This window comes from Embiotoca jacksoni, unplaced genomic scaffold, assembly GCF_022577435.1.
Source record: "Embiotoca jacksoni isolate LCO1_2020_lvr unplaced genomic scaffold, fEmbJac1.0.p SCAF_1, whole genome shotgun sequence".
Taxonomy (NCBI): Eukaryota; Metazoa; Chordata; class Actinopteri; family Embiotocidae; genus Embiotoca; species Embiotoca jacksoni.
The window spans coordinates 7,573,651-7,590,055 of record NW_027185229.1 but is presented as its reverse complement, the minus strand read 5'-3'; the positions used below and the strand labels follow the sequence as shown (position 1 = coordinate 7,590,055).

The following is a 16,405-nucleotide window of genomic DNA, read 5'->3' as shown; positions in this document are numbered from 1 at the left end:
TCTGATGTGTTATTCTTGGCAGCTATTAGTTCACCCTCGCCTGCACTGCCTTACTGCTTTTCTAAACCCCTGGTGCTGATCTGAGATCTAACCTTGGTGTTGGATGTCCTTATTCAGCATTTTGAGAAAACACAAAATAATGTGCTGTTGCTGAAGACACCTCTGCTCATGGCATTGGCCTTGACCAGAAAATTGCAGAGTGTCTCAGTCCAGCAGTTTGTCCCAGAGCTATACGAGGTGTTCATGCGAGCTAAGCCTGCTTTAGTGCTGAAAGTGATGAGTTCATTTTGTCTCGGCATGTTAATAGAGCTGATGGCCCAACACTAATCTCCATGTCCTTCTTAACAGGAATATAAATGAAAATTGCAATTGTCCAGAGTGTTTGCTTTAGTCTCAGAAATTATGATCCAGTATTACCAAGGCCAAGCTTATTTCCTGAAAGTGACTCACCCACTGTTTTGTGGAACATTGTTGGTTTTGCTTATAACTGTACAAAGGAAATGTCCACGAGTCATATCTTATTCTACACAGGGCACTGCTACATTACAGGCCTTGTTAAAGTGCATGTCGATTCAAGATATTTGACTCCTCCGACTCAGAGCAGATTACCTGAGTTGTCCACTGTAATATCTTTGGGGGTTGTGTCTCGACAGTCAGGTTATACTGTGAATTAATGCAGAATTTGTATTTACAGATACTGAGGTAACTTGTAAATACAACAAAATTCAATAATGGCAGAGTTTGTCTACTAGATACTGTGAAATCTATGAAGTGATAAGACAACAAGTAAAGTAGAAAGTTATTTGGATGAAACCGTTTTCTAAATCATAAGATAAGAAGACCGAACCACAGGCCGATCGCATGATGAACAGGAGGTCTGTTTGAGTCCTGCAGAGTGAGTAGGAAAACTGTGCACAACATCAAAAATGTCTTCCTGTCAGTGATACAAACAAACTTGGTAGCAACTACAGTGCTACTCTAAAATAATATCTGACTAATACATATCAATCTTTTGTTGTTAGCTTTGCTGGTTATTGTAGTTAGTGCCAAGTACACCAACACAACAAATAATCATTCCTTGATTAACAGTTTTTTAAATCAATATCTTTTTATCAAAACTTGTATTTATAAAGTTATTTATTCATTGTTATGGTTATATGTGTCTTCATTTTGTATAGTTTTCAATGTCATGTAAATTAATGCTTCTTGGCACATTTTCTGTTTCTTCTTGTAGATCAAAAAGTGCAAACAAATATTAAATACAGTTAAATACTTTGTGGAAAAATATTAAGTATTCTTTTTGCTTTAAACAACTCCTGGCATTAGTCAAAACCCTGTATTCAATGATACCATAATACTAGCAAAACACAGTTACATGGATGAAAAGGTTAAAAGTAAGACCAGTACCAATACCAAGAAATGCAATCGAAAAATATTAATTTGATTTCACCTCTCAGTTGCTAAAATCTGTGTGTGTCATTGCTTTGCAGCCCATGTATCTGTGTGAAAACTAGGACATTTGGGGTTACTATATCATGGTTTTAATCATCTTAAATGCAACCTAAACTACTGTATCAGACTAATAAAAAAAAAACAGCCAATCCATCAAGCGTGCAAAGCAGCTATTGAATAACTAACAACATCTACAGTTTGCAGAGTGAAAAACACTCAAGTTAAACATAAGAACAAGACTTAGGGTCTGTGAGAGATAAAAAAAAAAAAAATAAATAAAAAAAAAACAGGCTATGAGATCAATAAAGGAGCAAGAGAGGTACAGAGGGGTAAAATGAGAGGAGGCAGTGATGTGGAGCTGCCTGGAGCAACTGTGCGGTTTTAGGAGTTGAAAGAGGACCCTGCAGTTTTCAAGAAAACATTCCAGTTTCAGACATTAACAGGCTCTTCGGTCTCAAACACTTGTATTTGTTTATCCCTCCACTCTGAAGAAGCACATGCATCATCCTGAAAGACGCCATCTCTTGGGTTCCATATGAAGCACTTCACAGATGATCGTAATTCATAACAAACAAGGATCAAGGGACTCATATGACCTTTTCAGTAGTTTAACACTGGAGGAATTGCATTAAAGGATTGTACTGCAGAGGACCAAAGTGTGGCCAGACACTTCCCTTGTTAGCCTCTGTGCACTACCTTTTACCGTTCTGTTTATTTTCTTGTAGAGGGTGTCTTTTAACTTCTTTTGAACAGCTAAAAACACAATAGTGGGATTTTCAGTCTTTATTCTTTATTCTAAAGGTATCTGTACTGACTAGAAAGGCACCTGAATATCTCTTCATTTAAATCCTTAAGACCTAAAAAAAATGTTTTTGTCAAAACCCAATTCAGTCAGTAACAGCTCAACAACTGTGAGGCCACAATGAACAACCCTTGACTCTATGGATGAAAGACACTTGGAATAATTTTTAAATACAACAAATATCTCTGTCCACATCATTAAGATCTGAATAACAGCAAAAAAAAAACAAAAAAAAAAACAAGAAAAATGTACCTCAATGAATTAGGGCTGTGAATAAACAAGTCAATAAACACTGATACTGTTAAACATATTGTAAAAATTCTCAGCGACAGCTTTACCCAATTTGAATCAATAGGAATGAAGAATAACAATATCAGGCATTCCCTCCCCTCCTGAATGGGTTGTGTTTTGATAACGGATAACGATTGATACGGTCTCGGTATAGGGACCACCAGGATGGAATAGTTTGTGTAAAAACAAAACATCAGTTACCCTTTTTAATTTTTAATTTTGTTAGCCTCACACAACTACAGCTCCTATACAGCTTTGAAAATGTATCTGTCTCTACAGCTATCCATTCACCATTCCTGTCAGGTCTCACGTTTCACCTGTAACACCTTGTTAACAAATGCCCAGCAGTGAAAGCAGCATGTCAGCAGCACGGCAGCAGTTAATGTCCACACTAGATCGGTTCCACCACAGTGATGCCAGACACTCAAAGGCATTTTCACCGAGCTCACCACCAATACAAACTAATGTAAATCAGTCTGCGGAACAAGGGTCACAGCGACATCTCAACATAATAGCCGATGGCAATTAGGCGATGATGTGGCTTGTGTAGACAGCTGCACTGAATGACTTAAGGGACGAGCAAACGTGTCCGATGGAGACAAGGTTCATTATCTGTAAATGAGAATTTTTTTTTTTTTAAATGGGTAAAATCAAAGCTGCAGAGATGTCCTGTTTTATAGTATCCAGTATGGCCAAGCTCTAAATACACTTTGTCTTGACGTTTATCCATTACGCAGCTCAACAGCCTCTTTCATTAGACATCTAAAACTCCTGCTAAGTGCACTCTTCTTTCAAACTCCCCACCTCCTGTTTGTAATGTAATATTCATGACATCATCTGGTTTGTTGTTTAACTTTTGAAATCACGTCCCAAGCCAGAGTTTAATCATCAAACTGTTTTCACAGGATTAGCAGTACTTCTCATCAAAATTCAATGTAACGTGTAAAGTGGGTGAAGTGTCCCTTTATAGTTCATTTTACTGCCGTTATTATTGAGTTATGAAGTGAAAATGTGACACATTACACATTAACAAGGGATATATAAACTGTGCCAAAGTCCTGTTTGAGCAATAAAAGCAAATGCCTGGTGGAACATCCTGAGAAGCTTAACTGCTCTACCTCACAGCTGTGACAGTCGACGCAGCGATCACAGTGGCTTCTGGTAATGGAAGAGGGACCAGAGTTTTAATTTCTTTGCCTTATTTAGGTATTCTGCACGAGATCTGAGTGCACCTGGAAGACGGCTCCTTTCCAAAATGTCGTAAAGTGACATACATTGGTGTATCATGGGTTACAGTTGTTTGTTTTTCTATCAGCGTCCTCCCTGTATCTTTAACAGTTCAGCTAACAAGGATGACTCACTCCTCTCATAAGTGTCTGTCAGAGCTTGTTTGTGCTGGAGCACTTATACTCCAAAAGGAAGAAAAGAAAAAAGCGTGTTCACTTGATGATTGAAAAAAATGCATTTAGGAGGCATTACTTGCCCACTGTGAGGCCAGTCATTAGAGCTCAGCCACTGCATCTAATTGGAACATGAAATACATGTTACATGAGAGGCCTATAGAAACATTCAATAACAAGTATATTGACTAATGCGAGTCCAGAGGGGACTGTGGTTTGCGCTCTGTGTCACTGAGGTCATCAACTCCTGTCTCTCTCAGCTCAGTTACAACTTTGGAAGTCGTGTGCACTGTATGCTTTGAATACAAGTGGTTATGTCATATAAACACTGTTTCCAGGCAACAGCAACATGGATGGCATCTAGAAGCCACAGAGGCTAAACATTTAGCAAGCTCACAGGGAAATAATGTAATGCGGGAAATGCAAAGGCAAAAGATGAGGCTGCTAGGAAGATTGATATTTTCCTCAGACGTAGGCTATTATCTAAGTTATGAAGAACAACCCTGCATGACTAAAAATACAATTAATTAGCCTAGCATCCAACGAACAACAACATCCATGACCTCTGCCTTTTTCATAAGTGTCAGCAAACACGTAACAACTTGTCAAAATAGCCAATTTTGAGTTGTGAGGTTGTGGATACCACGAGGGGCTGTGACACAGTAAATGCGACCTCATTTGAACACAGCATTTGTTGCTAGAAAATAAGGGTGCGGTGGAATAGTCAAACAGAATGACCTCCTAAATCCTTTCCTAACCACTTGACCTCGATGCTGTATGTCAAGGAAAGATGTAAAGGAGAATTCATTAGGACTAAGGAAAAGACACCCACGGTGTTAAGAGAATCCAACTCCATTTACACTAGGCAACGTAATTGTACAACTGCGGGTGTTAATGAAGTCTTCCTGGTGAGACTAAGAAGATGGACTACAAAATGAATATCTTAGACACTTGGTCCTGTGCGATCTTGCCATGTTGTCTCATGCAGGCTGTACAAACGTGGACAACCTCCCATGAAGTCCTAAAACACAAGAATCAGCTCCAAATAAATGGCCTATCTCAGTCATGTCAAATCTGATGTGTGTGTAGCTGATACAATATTTTTAACAGCATAGTTTATTTATGATTCCCTAAAAAAATGAAAATTCTTTCCATGTGTAATGGTAATTTATAAAGCAATTCAACGTGTGTTTATTGTTACTCCGCTACCTATTTCCATATTAGGCTACCTTATTGATCAAAGAGGTCTCATTAGTCATGGGAGCGCATCAATTTGCACAATAATGCACCGCAAATATCCTTCTCTGAAACCGTGAAATGGATATCTTTCTGTCATAAAACACTTGACAGGAAGACAGGAAATACAATTATCCTGACAGCTTGACACTCAGCCTCAATATGAGGACGGACGCTGTGTAACAGTAATTTAACTGCAGCTTATAAACTGTGACTCTGTGTGGCAGCTGAACTGTCTGAGGTGAAGGAGAGCAGCTACACATTGTCATTTAGCCTACAATTAAATCCTGATCAATTTGCTCTCCATGTCGGGCATATTTATAAATGAAGTTAACTCATGTGTAAATGCGTGCAAATCTCTTTCTCTGGAGACGCTTATATGGATACTGCTGCTGTATGAAGCTGCAGGTATTTCATAAATTCAGAGGAAAGACTCATTTCTGGAATCAACAAACTACACCTCAGCTCCTGTTAGTCTAAACTCAGTTTACATCCATCATTGGTATGTCTCACTAATTGAACCTGTTACAGAATCTTCATTGCAGTACAGATGTTTTTATATGGACATTATGATTTGTGATAGATATAAAGTTGTAGAGCAACATCAAAAAAGCAAAACTCAACATGCATGAAAGGTGTTTAGTGATTTTGGAGAGGTTTGTGTGTGCGCTTCTGACAACTAGGCACATGAGCTGAGCCCTCTCTGTGATATTTATGGACCAATGTTGGTGCTGAAACGTGGAAAGGAAAACCTCCTCTGTAACATTTATAGTTGTATTTTGGACTTTGAGGTGGTTGCACACACTCACCTACCTGTTTGCTCATATTTACATGAATTCTAATTAGGCTATATGACTGAATGAAAACAAGTGTTCAAAGCAATTTGGAAGGCAGCACAGATCTCAGTCTTAAATGCTTTGAAAGAAACCCTTGTTTCAAGTCCTTGTGTTGTCAAGTGCAGTTTTTCTTCGATAGGGTTTCTTCTGTTTTCCTGGGACACAGTAAAGACTCTGGACTACGTTTTACTGGACTTTGTAACCCCAATTATCTCTTACTAAAGTTCTAAGTTTACCTCACACCTGCCTTTGCGTCGCCCGTTTGGATCCAATCCCCTCCGATTAAATGCGACAAATCCCTTGACAACATGGCGTGGCAGGCAGCCACTACAGAGATTAATGAGGAGCCAACAACAATGGACTGTTTAGGTTGAAGTGATAATCACGGCTCGAGTACGTTGGGTTTAGCTGACAATCTGCCAATGATTTATTGTGTGTAGTTGAAGAAGAGTTACTTCTGTATTCTGAAGTACCTCCTCTGATGTTGTAAACCTGACCCAACCTTAAATACAGTGTGTACACATGTGTGGTGTGCATTTAGATGCTGTAACTCACTTGAATGATTGGGAACAGGAGGCCCACTGCAAAGTTTGCCAGCCAGTTCACAGTGCCAGCGATCATGAAAGCGGCAGATCGGTAGGACTGTTCAAACAGTTCCCCAGTCAGAACAAAGGGGATGCCACCTGACAGAGAAAAAGAAAAACATTGACCCTCCATTACTTACAACAAAGCTTTTGCTTTTACTGTGGGTTGAACACACAAAGTAAAAATAAGGACTGAGATCTTTGTTTTTGTTTTCTTCAGTGCCGTCTGACCACTTAGTGTAATGAATTGTTTACCAACCGTGGAAGTGCAAGTCGGTCACTACTATACCGTCCTCATGTTCCTGTTTCCATAACACACACTTCATTTTACCAGAAAAACTCATCGTGACCTGAGCTCATGTTACCATTCAACTTTGAAGATGCCATCAGGTATTTATTTGACTGAATTAAAATCTTGGTTGTATCCATTTGAGTCTGACTAATAGGATGAAAATGAGCAGTTTTAAAACTTTCGTTGACCATTGAATCAACATGTGTACTTCAACTTAATACAGAATAATAACATTGCACACTTATTTTGAGCCTCATTAAGTTATATGAATGTGTTTCAGTAATTCCTAACACAGTCACAGTTGAACTCTTTTAATATGATGACCCCACTGCTCAAATTCAGGACTTCCTCTGGCCTATCCTCCAGTACAAGGTCCAACACACATTTGCAAACCTCCAGGAGCAGATGTTGATATTTGGATGCTTTGAGTGGTGATGATGTCAGGAGGCTGAAATCGAAACACTTGGCCCCCTGATTTAAAATCTAAAAGGTACTCTTCCTGTCAGATAACTGCAAACTCACAAGAGAGCATCGAGAGACAATGGAAAACCCTATTGTCCTAATTTAGGAGTAAGTTTAAAGTAAAATACTTTGCTATCAGAGAATAGGTCTGTCCGAAACACAGAATTTTGGTGGATCAACAGGCAGCGGATGTTACAGTATCAGAATGAACCCTTGGACCTACGTGAAACCCATGAAAGCTGGGTGTACCATATTCAGGTTTTAAAAGGATCCAGAACTCTAAATGATCCATTCAGGAATGTGTTGAATAAGATCTGAAACACTAGGCACGGGAAACAATACTTAAAAAAATGTACTCTTCTGAACAACAACTTCTATTATTTTCTTTGAACTGCAACATCAACGCAGTTGAGTTCAGAAACAGCAGAAATAAAGGATGAGATTCTGGGGGATGAAAAGAATGCAGAGGGAAATTTTGAGGATTTTGAAGCTATAGTTTTAAATAAGTAAGACATTATTAAAGCTCCTTGATCAAGTGTGGCTTTAAGCCCAATGACTTGATGTTTGTCACATTGCACGTTTTCTACCTTTGCCTATGCAAAGAAAGAAAAGAATACAACTCTTTTGTTCTCATGAAAAACAAAAATACAAAATTCTTATATTTCTCTTGACTGCAAACATTTTTTTGTTGTTGAAGAGTTTATATACTAACAGTATACAACCCAGTATCACAGCAAAAAGTGAAATAGACATGCCAATCTCCGAGATGATAACATGTCTAGGCGTGAATATTTCATGCCTTGCCGTGATACTGGGTTGCAACATTGCTAGGCATAGGAACAAAAATAATTCTTGTGTCAAGGACTAGGCATTTATTAGAGAATAACAGCCAACTTAAATCACTCTAGCTGAAAAAAAAAGTCTAACCAGTGCTATCTTAATGACACAACAACACAGGTCGGACTCTGTGAAAAGAAAAAAGAATGCAGTTATACTGTTTTTTTTAAACACACAAAATACATATCGACAGGATTTAAAAAATAGCTCTGCCTCCCTTAATTATGAATGCAACAAGAATGCCACAGCTAAAAATGTAATGGACAGTGAACCATATTCATCAGAGAGAACTCCAAGCCAACCACCTTCTCCAGCAGTGAGTCTTAAGGCGGATGGAGGTGGCAGAGAAACTATGGCTCCAGATGATTTGTAGCAGGCGTGCAGCATTTACAGTATATTACACAACAAAACATGATTAAGGGGCCATGCTGCATCAAACCAAATATGCAGCATGGCATTTGCAGCAAATATGTCCTGCTCACACATGAACGGGCATATTTTAGAGGCATTGCTCTACACAGACAACAAGATAAGGTGATGGTAAAGAGGCACAAACAAAAGTAAATATTATGATTCACAGTGCAGACACTCTCAATAATATTATTATAAATTATGTGTTATCTGGACTATGTGTTATCTGGCTCCTTTTGAATAAGCTGCAGCTGGACAGGGTATTGGTAAGGGGGTGCAGATCGTGGTCTGTGTAGGGCACGGCATGCAGTCAGATGGTGCTTGTAAACAATTTCAGCAAATTGGCTGAACACATAGCAGCATATCTTAGTTTCCCCAACAATGAGTCTTGCTAAATTAAGATATACAGACCAGGTTGAGTTTATAACCTCATTGGTGTTGGTTTGACTTATGACAGCAGTTCTGTTGCTTTCTGAAATACCCACAAAAACATCAGTTTAAGTGACACAATTCCAATATCCTTCTAAATCAGTGGATAATGCATTTATTCCTCGCAGCAGGCTTTTTGTTGTCACATAATTGCTTCTCAGAAGACAGTTAATGAACAGAAATCACAGGAGCATTTCCATTTTGAGCTGAATGAAGGGAGGCATGGCTTGCATTGGCTCTTACCATCCTTTTAGATTTAATTGCTTCTGATAATAAACCCCGTCATTATCCGAGCAAGAAGTTGTTTAATGAACGGGACTAGCTGATTAAAAGTGACCATGTGTGAGTTCAGGCATGCACACAGTTGACCAGATTGCGCACAAACATGCATATTAAAGACTAATCACTTGCCTTGATCCCCTTGTGCATTAAAGCAGGGAATGAGTAGTAAGGACACAGCCGTTCTTCTCTCCTTCTGATTACTTGAATTGTATTTCAGGGAAGCTGAACTAACAGACATATTTTTGGTCTTTATCTAAAATGCCAAAAGAGAGAAAAAAAATATAAAGTAGCATTTTCACTTTAGTGGTAGCACATTGCAGCCTGAGATTTAACAACAAAATCAAAAAAATATCAATGCTTTAAATCTTTAAAGGACAGATGGAGTTATCGTTGACACAGTCCTGCTTTAATAATATATATTTTTTTTACATTGTGCTTACAATTGCTACTGGCTACAAAGCTGCATGCCAAGAGGAATCATAATGTGAGGTAACTATCTGTGAGATTATAGCTGGATAGTTCTGCTTCTCCCAACAGTGAAGATTTAAACTAACAGAAAAAGTCCACTATAAATGCAATACATTACAAATGACACAAGCAGGACAACCAAGCAATGGAAAAGGACAGAGGGAAGGACACATCTGCTTCACACATGATGCAGGGAGGGTATGTGTGTGTGTGTGTGTGTGTGTGTGTGTGTGTGTGTGTGAGTGTTCAGCTTAAATCTGTTCACAGATAATCCGCACAGTACAAAACAGTGTTTTCCAGACAGTTGTGCCCCAACTAACATGTGAAGCTTGTGTGCGTGTAAAAAAGGGTGAAAGGCAGAAAAGAGTTTTTGTGAAAAGTAAAATGGTGGATGGAAAAATATGAGCTCAAATATAGTAGTCCAGTAAATACTGATACATTGGACCTCCTTTAGCTGTAGAGATAACTGTTAGCTGCATCCTGTATTTGTCATATTTCCCACAAATATGATCAATCCATAATGGTGATTGGGTATTTTCAGTTTTAAAACTTAAATGAGTTAAGCGGGCTAATTAAGTGAACTTGTCGCCACAGCATGTTCTGGTCTGAGAAGTCTGAGGTTGAGCCCAGGGAATGCACAGTAATTGGGTCATTTAGGTTATTTGGCCAGCATTTATTGTGCGGAGGGCCTCTGTGGAGACAGCATGTGTCATTAAACAATGTGGGATAAAAGTGTGCAGGTTTCCCCTTCCAGCCAAACACCACAACACCCACTTACTGATTAGTGGACATTCAAGCTGTGAGCAAATGATTAGTTTAACAAATAACCTGCTTTGATTAAATATTCCCTATTACACCAAATGCACCCTATATCCTCTGTGTTGTAGTGTTGCCTAAATATTAGTCTTTACTCTGCATACCATCCATCTAAAAGACCTGTGGCTGTGTGTAAATGGTGGCCTGTTTGCATTAGATTAATTTCTACCAGCATATGGGTACGCAAAATATTTGTATTTATGCTGTATGGATTTACATGTCTCAAATTTTCTAATGCACTACAACAGGTGGACATTTTAATATTAAAATCTGTTTATGCTGTATGTGGAGTACACACCGAGCAGGTGGGCAATTTATGCCTAAAGTCCTCCATTCTGACACAAACACATTCAAGATCACAGCTATAAAAATATTCAACAAATGTTTTGCTGTTACAAAGCTCCCCTACCTCCTACTGTACATCACAAACATCCAAAAGTATAGAGAGTTCAAAAGTAAACATACAACCGTGAGCCTCGCAATCAGTGTTGAAAATTGGTTTGCTAAGCAGTTCAATTTGAAATCAGTCCTGGGAAATCATCCTGTCTTTTTTTTTTAAAGAAATATGTCGCAAACATTGTTTTAAATGAACTTAACTTAAACTGTTTGGTACGGACTAATAGACAACTATACTTATGATTAATTAAGTAAAGAGATAATTACTGGGCACAGAGAATAAAAGGCACAATTACAAAAGATCTAAATCACAGCACTAAAAGACAAAATGGCACAAAGCTGATCAGACAGAAAATACAAATTTGTTTCTGGTTTGGATAGGTGACAAGAAATACTGCACTGCCTTCTGTTTCAGCTTGACCTCCTGAGACATCACATTTTTGGTGGGTTGGTCACACTACCAGTGCCAGGGCCTTGATCTGTTGTGCCTCAGGCAGAGAGCTGCAGATGAGAGGACAGCGATGAGAAGGCAGCACCAGAGGCCAATGTTGTTGTTTTTTCACTCGCAGTTGGTTCTGACAGAGGCTTTAACCAGCTCATCTGTATAGTCTATCAGTGTAGCGGCAATCCTGCTTGATTCTGGTGAGAAGGTTAAGATCATGCTGTTTCTTTTAATATGCCATAAAGTGGTTATAATGAAAAAAAACCAACACATTTTTATTAATCTGGCCAACAATGATAAATGACTTCTGTTTCTTTCCCTCGGTATGGAGGATTTTCTAGTAGCATTACCTTTGCCCTTGTACTGACTCATGTGGTCTGCTCCACTGCTCACAGATGTATGCTTGTGATATTATCGAACAAAAGCTTGCGCACTATAAATATACACTAATTATATAATAGGATAATCATGTCACACCAGCAGAACACTGCCCTCCCACACAAGCCCATGAAACATCCATGTCACAAAAACAGCAGCATGAGCATAGTGCAAAAACACGTGGACACTAATGCAGGAAAATCCACATGCAATGTGCATGCATACTGACACAGTGCGTGTGTAATGTTTGGTTTATAGTAGCTATTCAGCAACACGCAAAAATGGTTGAAAGCTATGGGTCATAATTAATGTAAGCGAGCAGTTTTGGGATTACATTTTTGCATAGTTCCTCTCCACTCAAAACTGTTTTTCTTCTTGTTCATACAGTGGATTTTTTTACTTTCACAGCACAGAATGATGTATGTGCAGAGTTTAAAACTAAGTGTCTTATTTTCGTTGCCGGATCCAGGCACATTGGCATTTAGGTGCATTGCAAGGGCTTTTTTCCGTGCTTGCGTCAGTTTGCAATTTTCATGGGTCAATGTGAACCTGACTGCGCTGAGATGGGTGTAACAGCACAACAAGGGTGTGGTGGTAAAGATGCGCCAGTACAACACAATTTTGGTGTCAATTTTGGGGTAAAGTTGCATACCTGTGGCTCAGCCAGCTCACACCAGGTCTAAGTGCAGTGCAACCAGCAGAGGGCTATTTTCATGGGTTTCGTGGGCAAGAGCACAAATGAACAGACCAATCAAAAATGCCATAAATAGATTTGGTGAATGTCTTACGTATTTAGTCACACTTAAATAATGAAAACAAGATTTTGTAATACAATCTTCCGATTCAGCTATGCATGTGAAAAATTAAACTGACTCTTGTCTGTTGAATTGGATGTGAATCAGGCAGTTGGTACATGTCTTGATGCAGTATCTAGTCTCAGCCATACAATATATAAGGCTTGTGGTTGACTACAAATGAATTGCAATTAAATTACAAACAAATTAAGGTTTTTGTCTTATATCATTGAACCGCTTTTTACAATAGGCAGTGGTTCTCATAATACCCATCATTTATGTTTTTCACCTTTTCCCAAGCCACTTTGACATCATCAGCCCATGGAGGCCGATTTGTAGTTCCATAAATCTGGTGATTATGAGTCTGAACCTCCCAGACAAGTATGGCAGCTTCCTCCTGCATAAAGTTTGGCTGGTCTGCTCCTTCTTCAGCAATTACGAAGTGACAGTTCACTGCGCCACAGCGGTTTTAAAGGGTGAGAGGAACTAATTTGATTGGGTAGGAAAAAACACATCACAAATTACAATTCATAGTAGAGTATTTATCTCAAAACATGGTTGAAGGGGATTTTGAAACATATCACAGAGGGTAAAAAAAAACAAAAAAAATTAAAGGAAACCATAATTTTTCATTTTGATGTGACAAAAAAATGATAAGAAGTGCAAGATCTAAACTGATACACAATGACAATGACAAATGGGCCTTGAAGATAAATCCTGTGGTTGCCTGTGTTTGTGTCACGTCATACGGAATCAACTATTATTAAATAAATAACAAAATCTCCTATGGATTGTAAATGTCAGCTCATTATCTTTCCAATTATCTCAAATGTTTTATAAAAAAAAAAAGAAAGAAAAGAAAGAAAAGTAGTTCTACACATGACTTTTGTAGATGTTTGTCACTGAGCTCAGATTTAAATATTTTAAATATATCCCATTAAAATGTGACGCAAATACAGTATATCGATGGTACTGAGTAGGAATCTGTGTGTTTTAAGAGTCCGTAAGATGTCCATAATCATCAGTTCTCTTAATGCTAGAGAAAAACATGTCCTTTAACCAATAGAGTCATAGAAGTCCTGTTTATTCTTGCTTTTAAGTACGACCCACAGGAGTGCTTCCTAAATCAGCGCCCCTGGATAGGTTGAGGCACAAAGACGACTTGGTTTGGGTTTTAATTAAAAGATAATGGTTCGGGTTAAAATTATGATTTTAACTGTGTTGTGCATTAAAGTTAGATCTTCCATTAAAGTTATGAAACCTTCACCTTCATGACAACAGTAAATGTGGGTCCAATAAAACTGTCACTGTACTCAAACGCAGATACCAATCTTTGCCACCAATGTCCGCTCAGATCAAACCATCCACGCCATCCTAACCCCTCCTAAGAAGGAAAAATTCACATTATATAGACTTCATCTGAACTGTGACTTCCCTGGTAAAAGACATTATTATCTATATGACCACTCGAGGTTGATTAACTTCAAAACGTAATTGTGTGTCGTAACAAGCTGCTTGCTTTTTCTTGGCCGATTCTTTTCTATTGATCTGCACCCACATCACGAGACTGTCCTGCTGGTGTTTCAGACACATACAGTAGTTGCACTCCTATGGTCATGTTGAGATATCAGTCTGCTTTAATTGCCTGGCTTCACCCACAACTTCAGCCTTCGCTGTAATTATAGTCAGGAAACCCTGTTTGCTCTAAAAGGTGGGCCAATCAGTGACCAGTGGGAATGGCTTTGTGCAATGACATTGAAGTCAAACTGTTTCAAAATGTAGATCCAGCAATGGCAGCAGTAGTACAGGAGACAAAGCCATAAAAACAGCTGTGGCAACACTGGCAAATATTAAAGAATTAAAGCCGGGTAAAGAACAATTTTCTTTTCTTCATTAAATACTGGTTTTCACAGCAAGATATGGAAATATTCTATCTAGCAGATGTTTCAAATATTGCAGGGAGAAATAGTTCAAAGGAAACAACAAGAGGCAGCTGGTTTGGAATAAGGACACAAGCAACTGTGGTTTTTACAAAATCTTTGTTTTCGTCAATCGAGGTGCAGCTCAGGTCTAAGTGCGCTGGTAGGGCATGCGTTTTCATGAGCTGATGGTAACCCCAACATGATTTCATTTCAGAATTGACAACAAAATTACAATCCATGAGCTCATCTTTACCGACACCCCTTGTCCTGCCAGTTTTTTACTGTGATGTTGTGTAAAAGCTCAACACGAGGGCATATTCCTCATTTAACTTTCCAACAAAAGAAAATCTGGTCATGTAGAGGCAGTGATGTATCCCGAGGTGAAGGTGTCTCAACCGAACTGATCACAGTGAATGTTTTGGGACCTCAAGAAAAGTAAATAAATTCCTGTGGATGACAAGCTCCTGGTAGAAGATCAATATTTCAGTCCAACAAACAAAACATCATCTACTGCTTTATAGTGAGTCCATGGATGAAATATTATTTATGTAGTTCTCACAGGAGATATCAGCATCAGGATGCACAAAAATATTAGTGAGAAACTAGGTAAGGAATGAAAACTATTAAGACTGGGTGACAGTCAAATCAGGGACAACTGGGAGATTTATGATTATAATTTGTGTTTTTATGTTAAAAACACTTAAAACTTGTTCTGACGAGGTTCATTTATTTGATTTATGTTTTTATTCATAGGTCAAAATGATAGAGTATTCAAATAATATACTGAACTGCAAGAAAAATGTATATCTGAGTATACATCCAAGTATGTATCTTTGTACTGTAGAGATTCAATGAACAACAGGACATTAAACAAATGAGGTAGTAAACACAAAAATGATGGATACAGCCACACATGAATTAACCAGGTGTGCAATGATGAGTTCACTCTCAAGGACTCATAATCTATCAGCCTTTACTTCTCTTCTTTATTTCTTATGATCTTCTTATCAAAATGTTCTGTAAAGTTGGCTATCAAACGTCATTAAGTTTAAGCTTGTGTTCAGTTTATGCAATGGAGAGTTTGCTCCTGTCATCTCTGTCGCTGTTTATTATTGTTTTTGCTTCTTAAAAGAAGCACATGCCACTCTTGTCACAAAGATATCTCCTCTCACCCCTGGGATCTCTCAATACCCACTAACTCTCAAAATAACATGTCTTGTGCCCCAACATGATTATTGTCCCATTCCCAGGTAAGAGGTGATTCATCTTGTTCAGTGGTCGCCTGTCTTATCTGCGATGACCTGTCTGTCAGCACTTTGTAGCCATCTCTTTGTCTTTCTCCAGCTGTATGGTCTTTCAAGGCAAGTACGGTGTCCAGCTACTATGAGACCAAAAGAATCTGTTCAACCACAAAAAATCCATCCCTTGTTCAAAAAAATGATCTTTCATTTCTTTCACAGGTGATTCATGTGCATTGTGGATGAACTGCTGAGACTTGAGAGTTTTGGAAATGATGGAGTCATCTTACTTTTATGTTATAATTCGCTTGGGAATTATAACATAAAAGTAAGATGACTTTTATTTTTAACATTGACATTTTTAATGGCTTGGCATTAAAAAAAATTAAAATCGTAATACAATTTAAGTTTACACCGCAACGAGCATTCAATTCCTCATAGTCTGAACTGGCACACAATTTAAAGAGTGATGCATATTTGCTCTAACTTTTAGTTTTACAATTTAATTTACAAGTAATTGAAAATCTTCATTACGTCCACAACACTGATCATTTGCAACACAGCAGCTGTGATTTCATTTACTGGCCCTCACAGCTCCAATGATATGCGTATTAAAAACTTTCCACCACCCACCATG

The 16,405-nt window shown here is 38.4% G+C and overlaps 1 protein-coding gene across 3 annotated transcripts in view; it reads right to left on the bottom strand.

Annotated features, from left to right (window-relative positions):
* slc2a9l2 (solute carrier family 2 member 9, like 2) overlaps nucleotides 1–16,405 on the bottom strand; it is a 90,581-nt gene that overhangs the window by 13,467 nt on the left and 60,709 nt on the right. For all 3 annotated transcript variants that reach the window (XM_069144584.1, XM_069144668.1, XM_069144499.1), the window contains exon 12: nucleotides 6,573–6,700. In XM_069144584.1, the coding sequence (XP_069000685.1) occupies nucleotides 6,573–6,700 (128 nt within the window). The remainder of the gene's footprint in view (nucleotides 1–6,572; nucleotides 6,701–16,405) is intronic.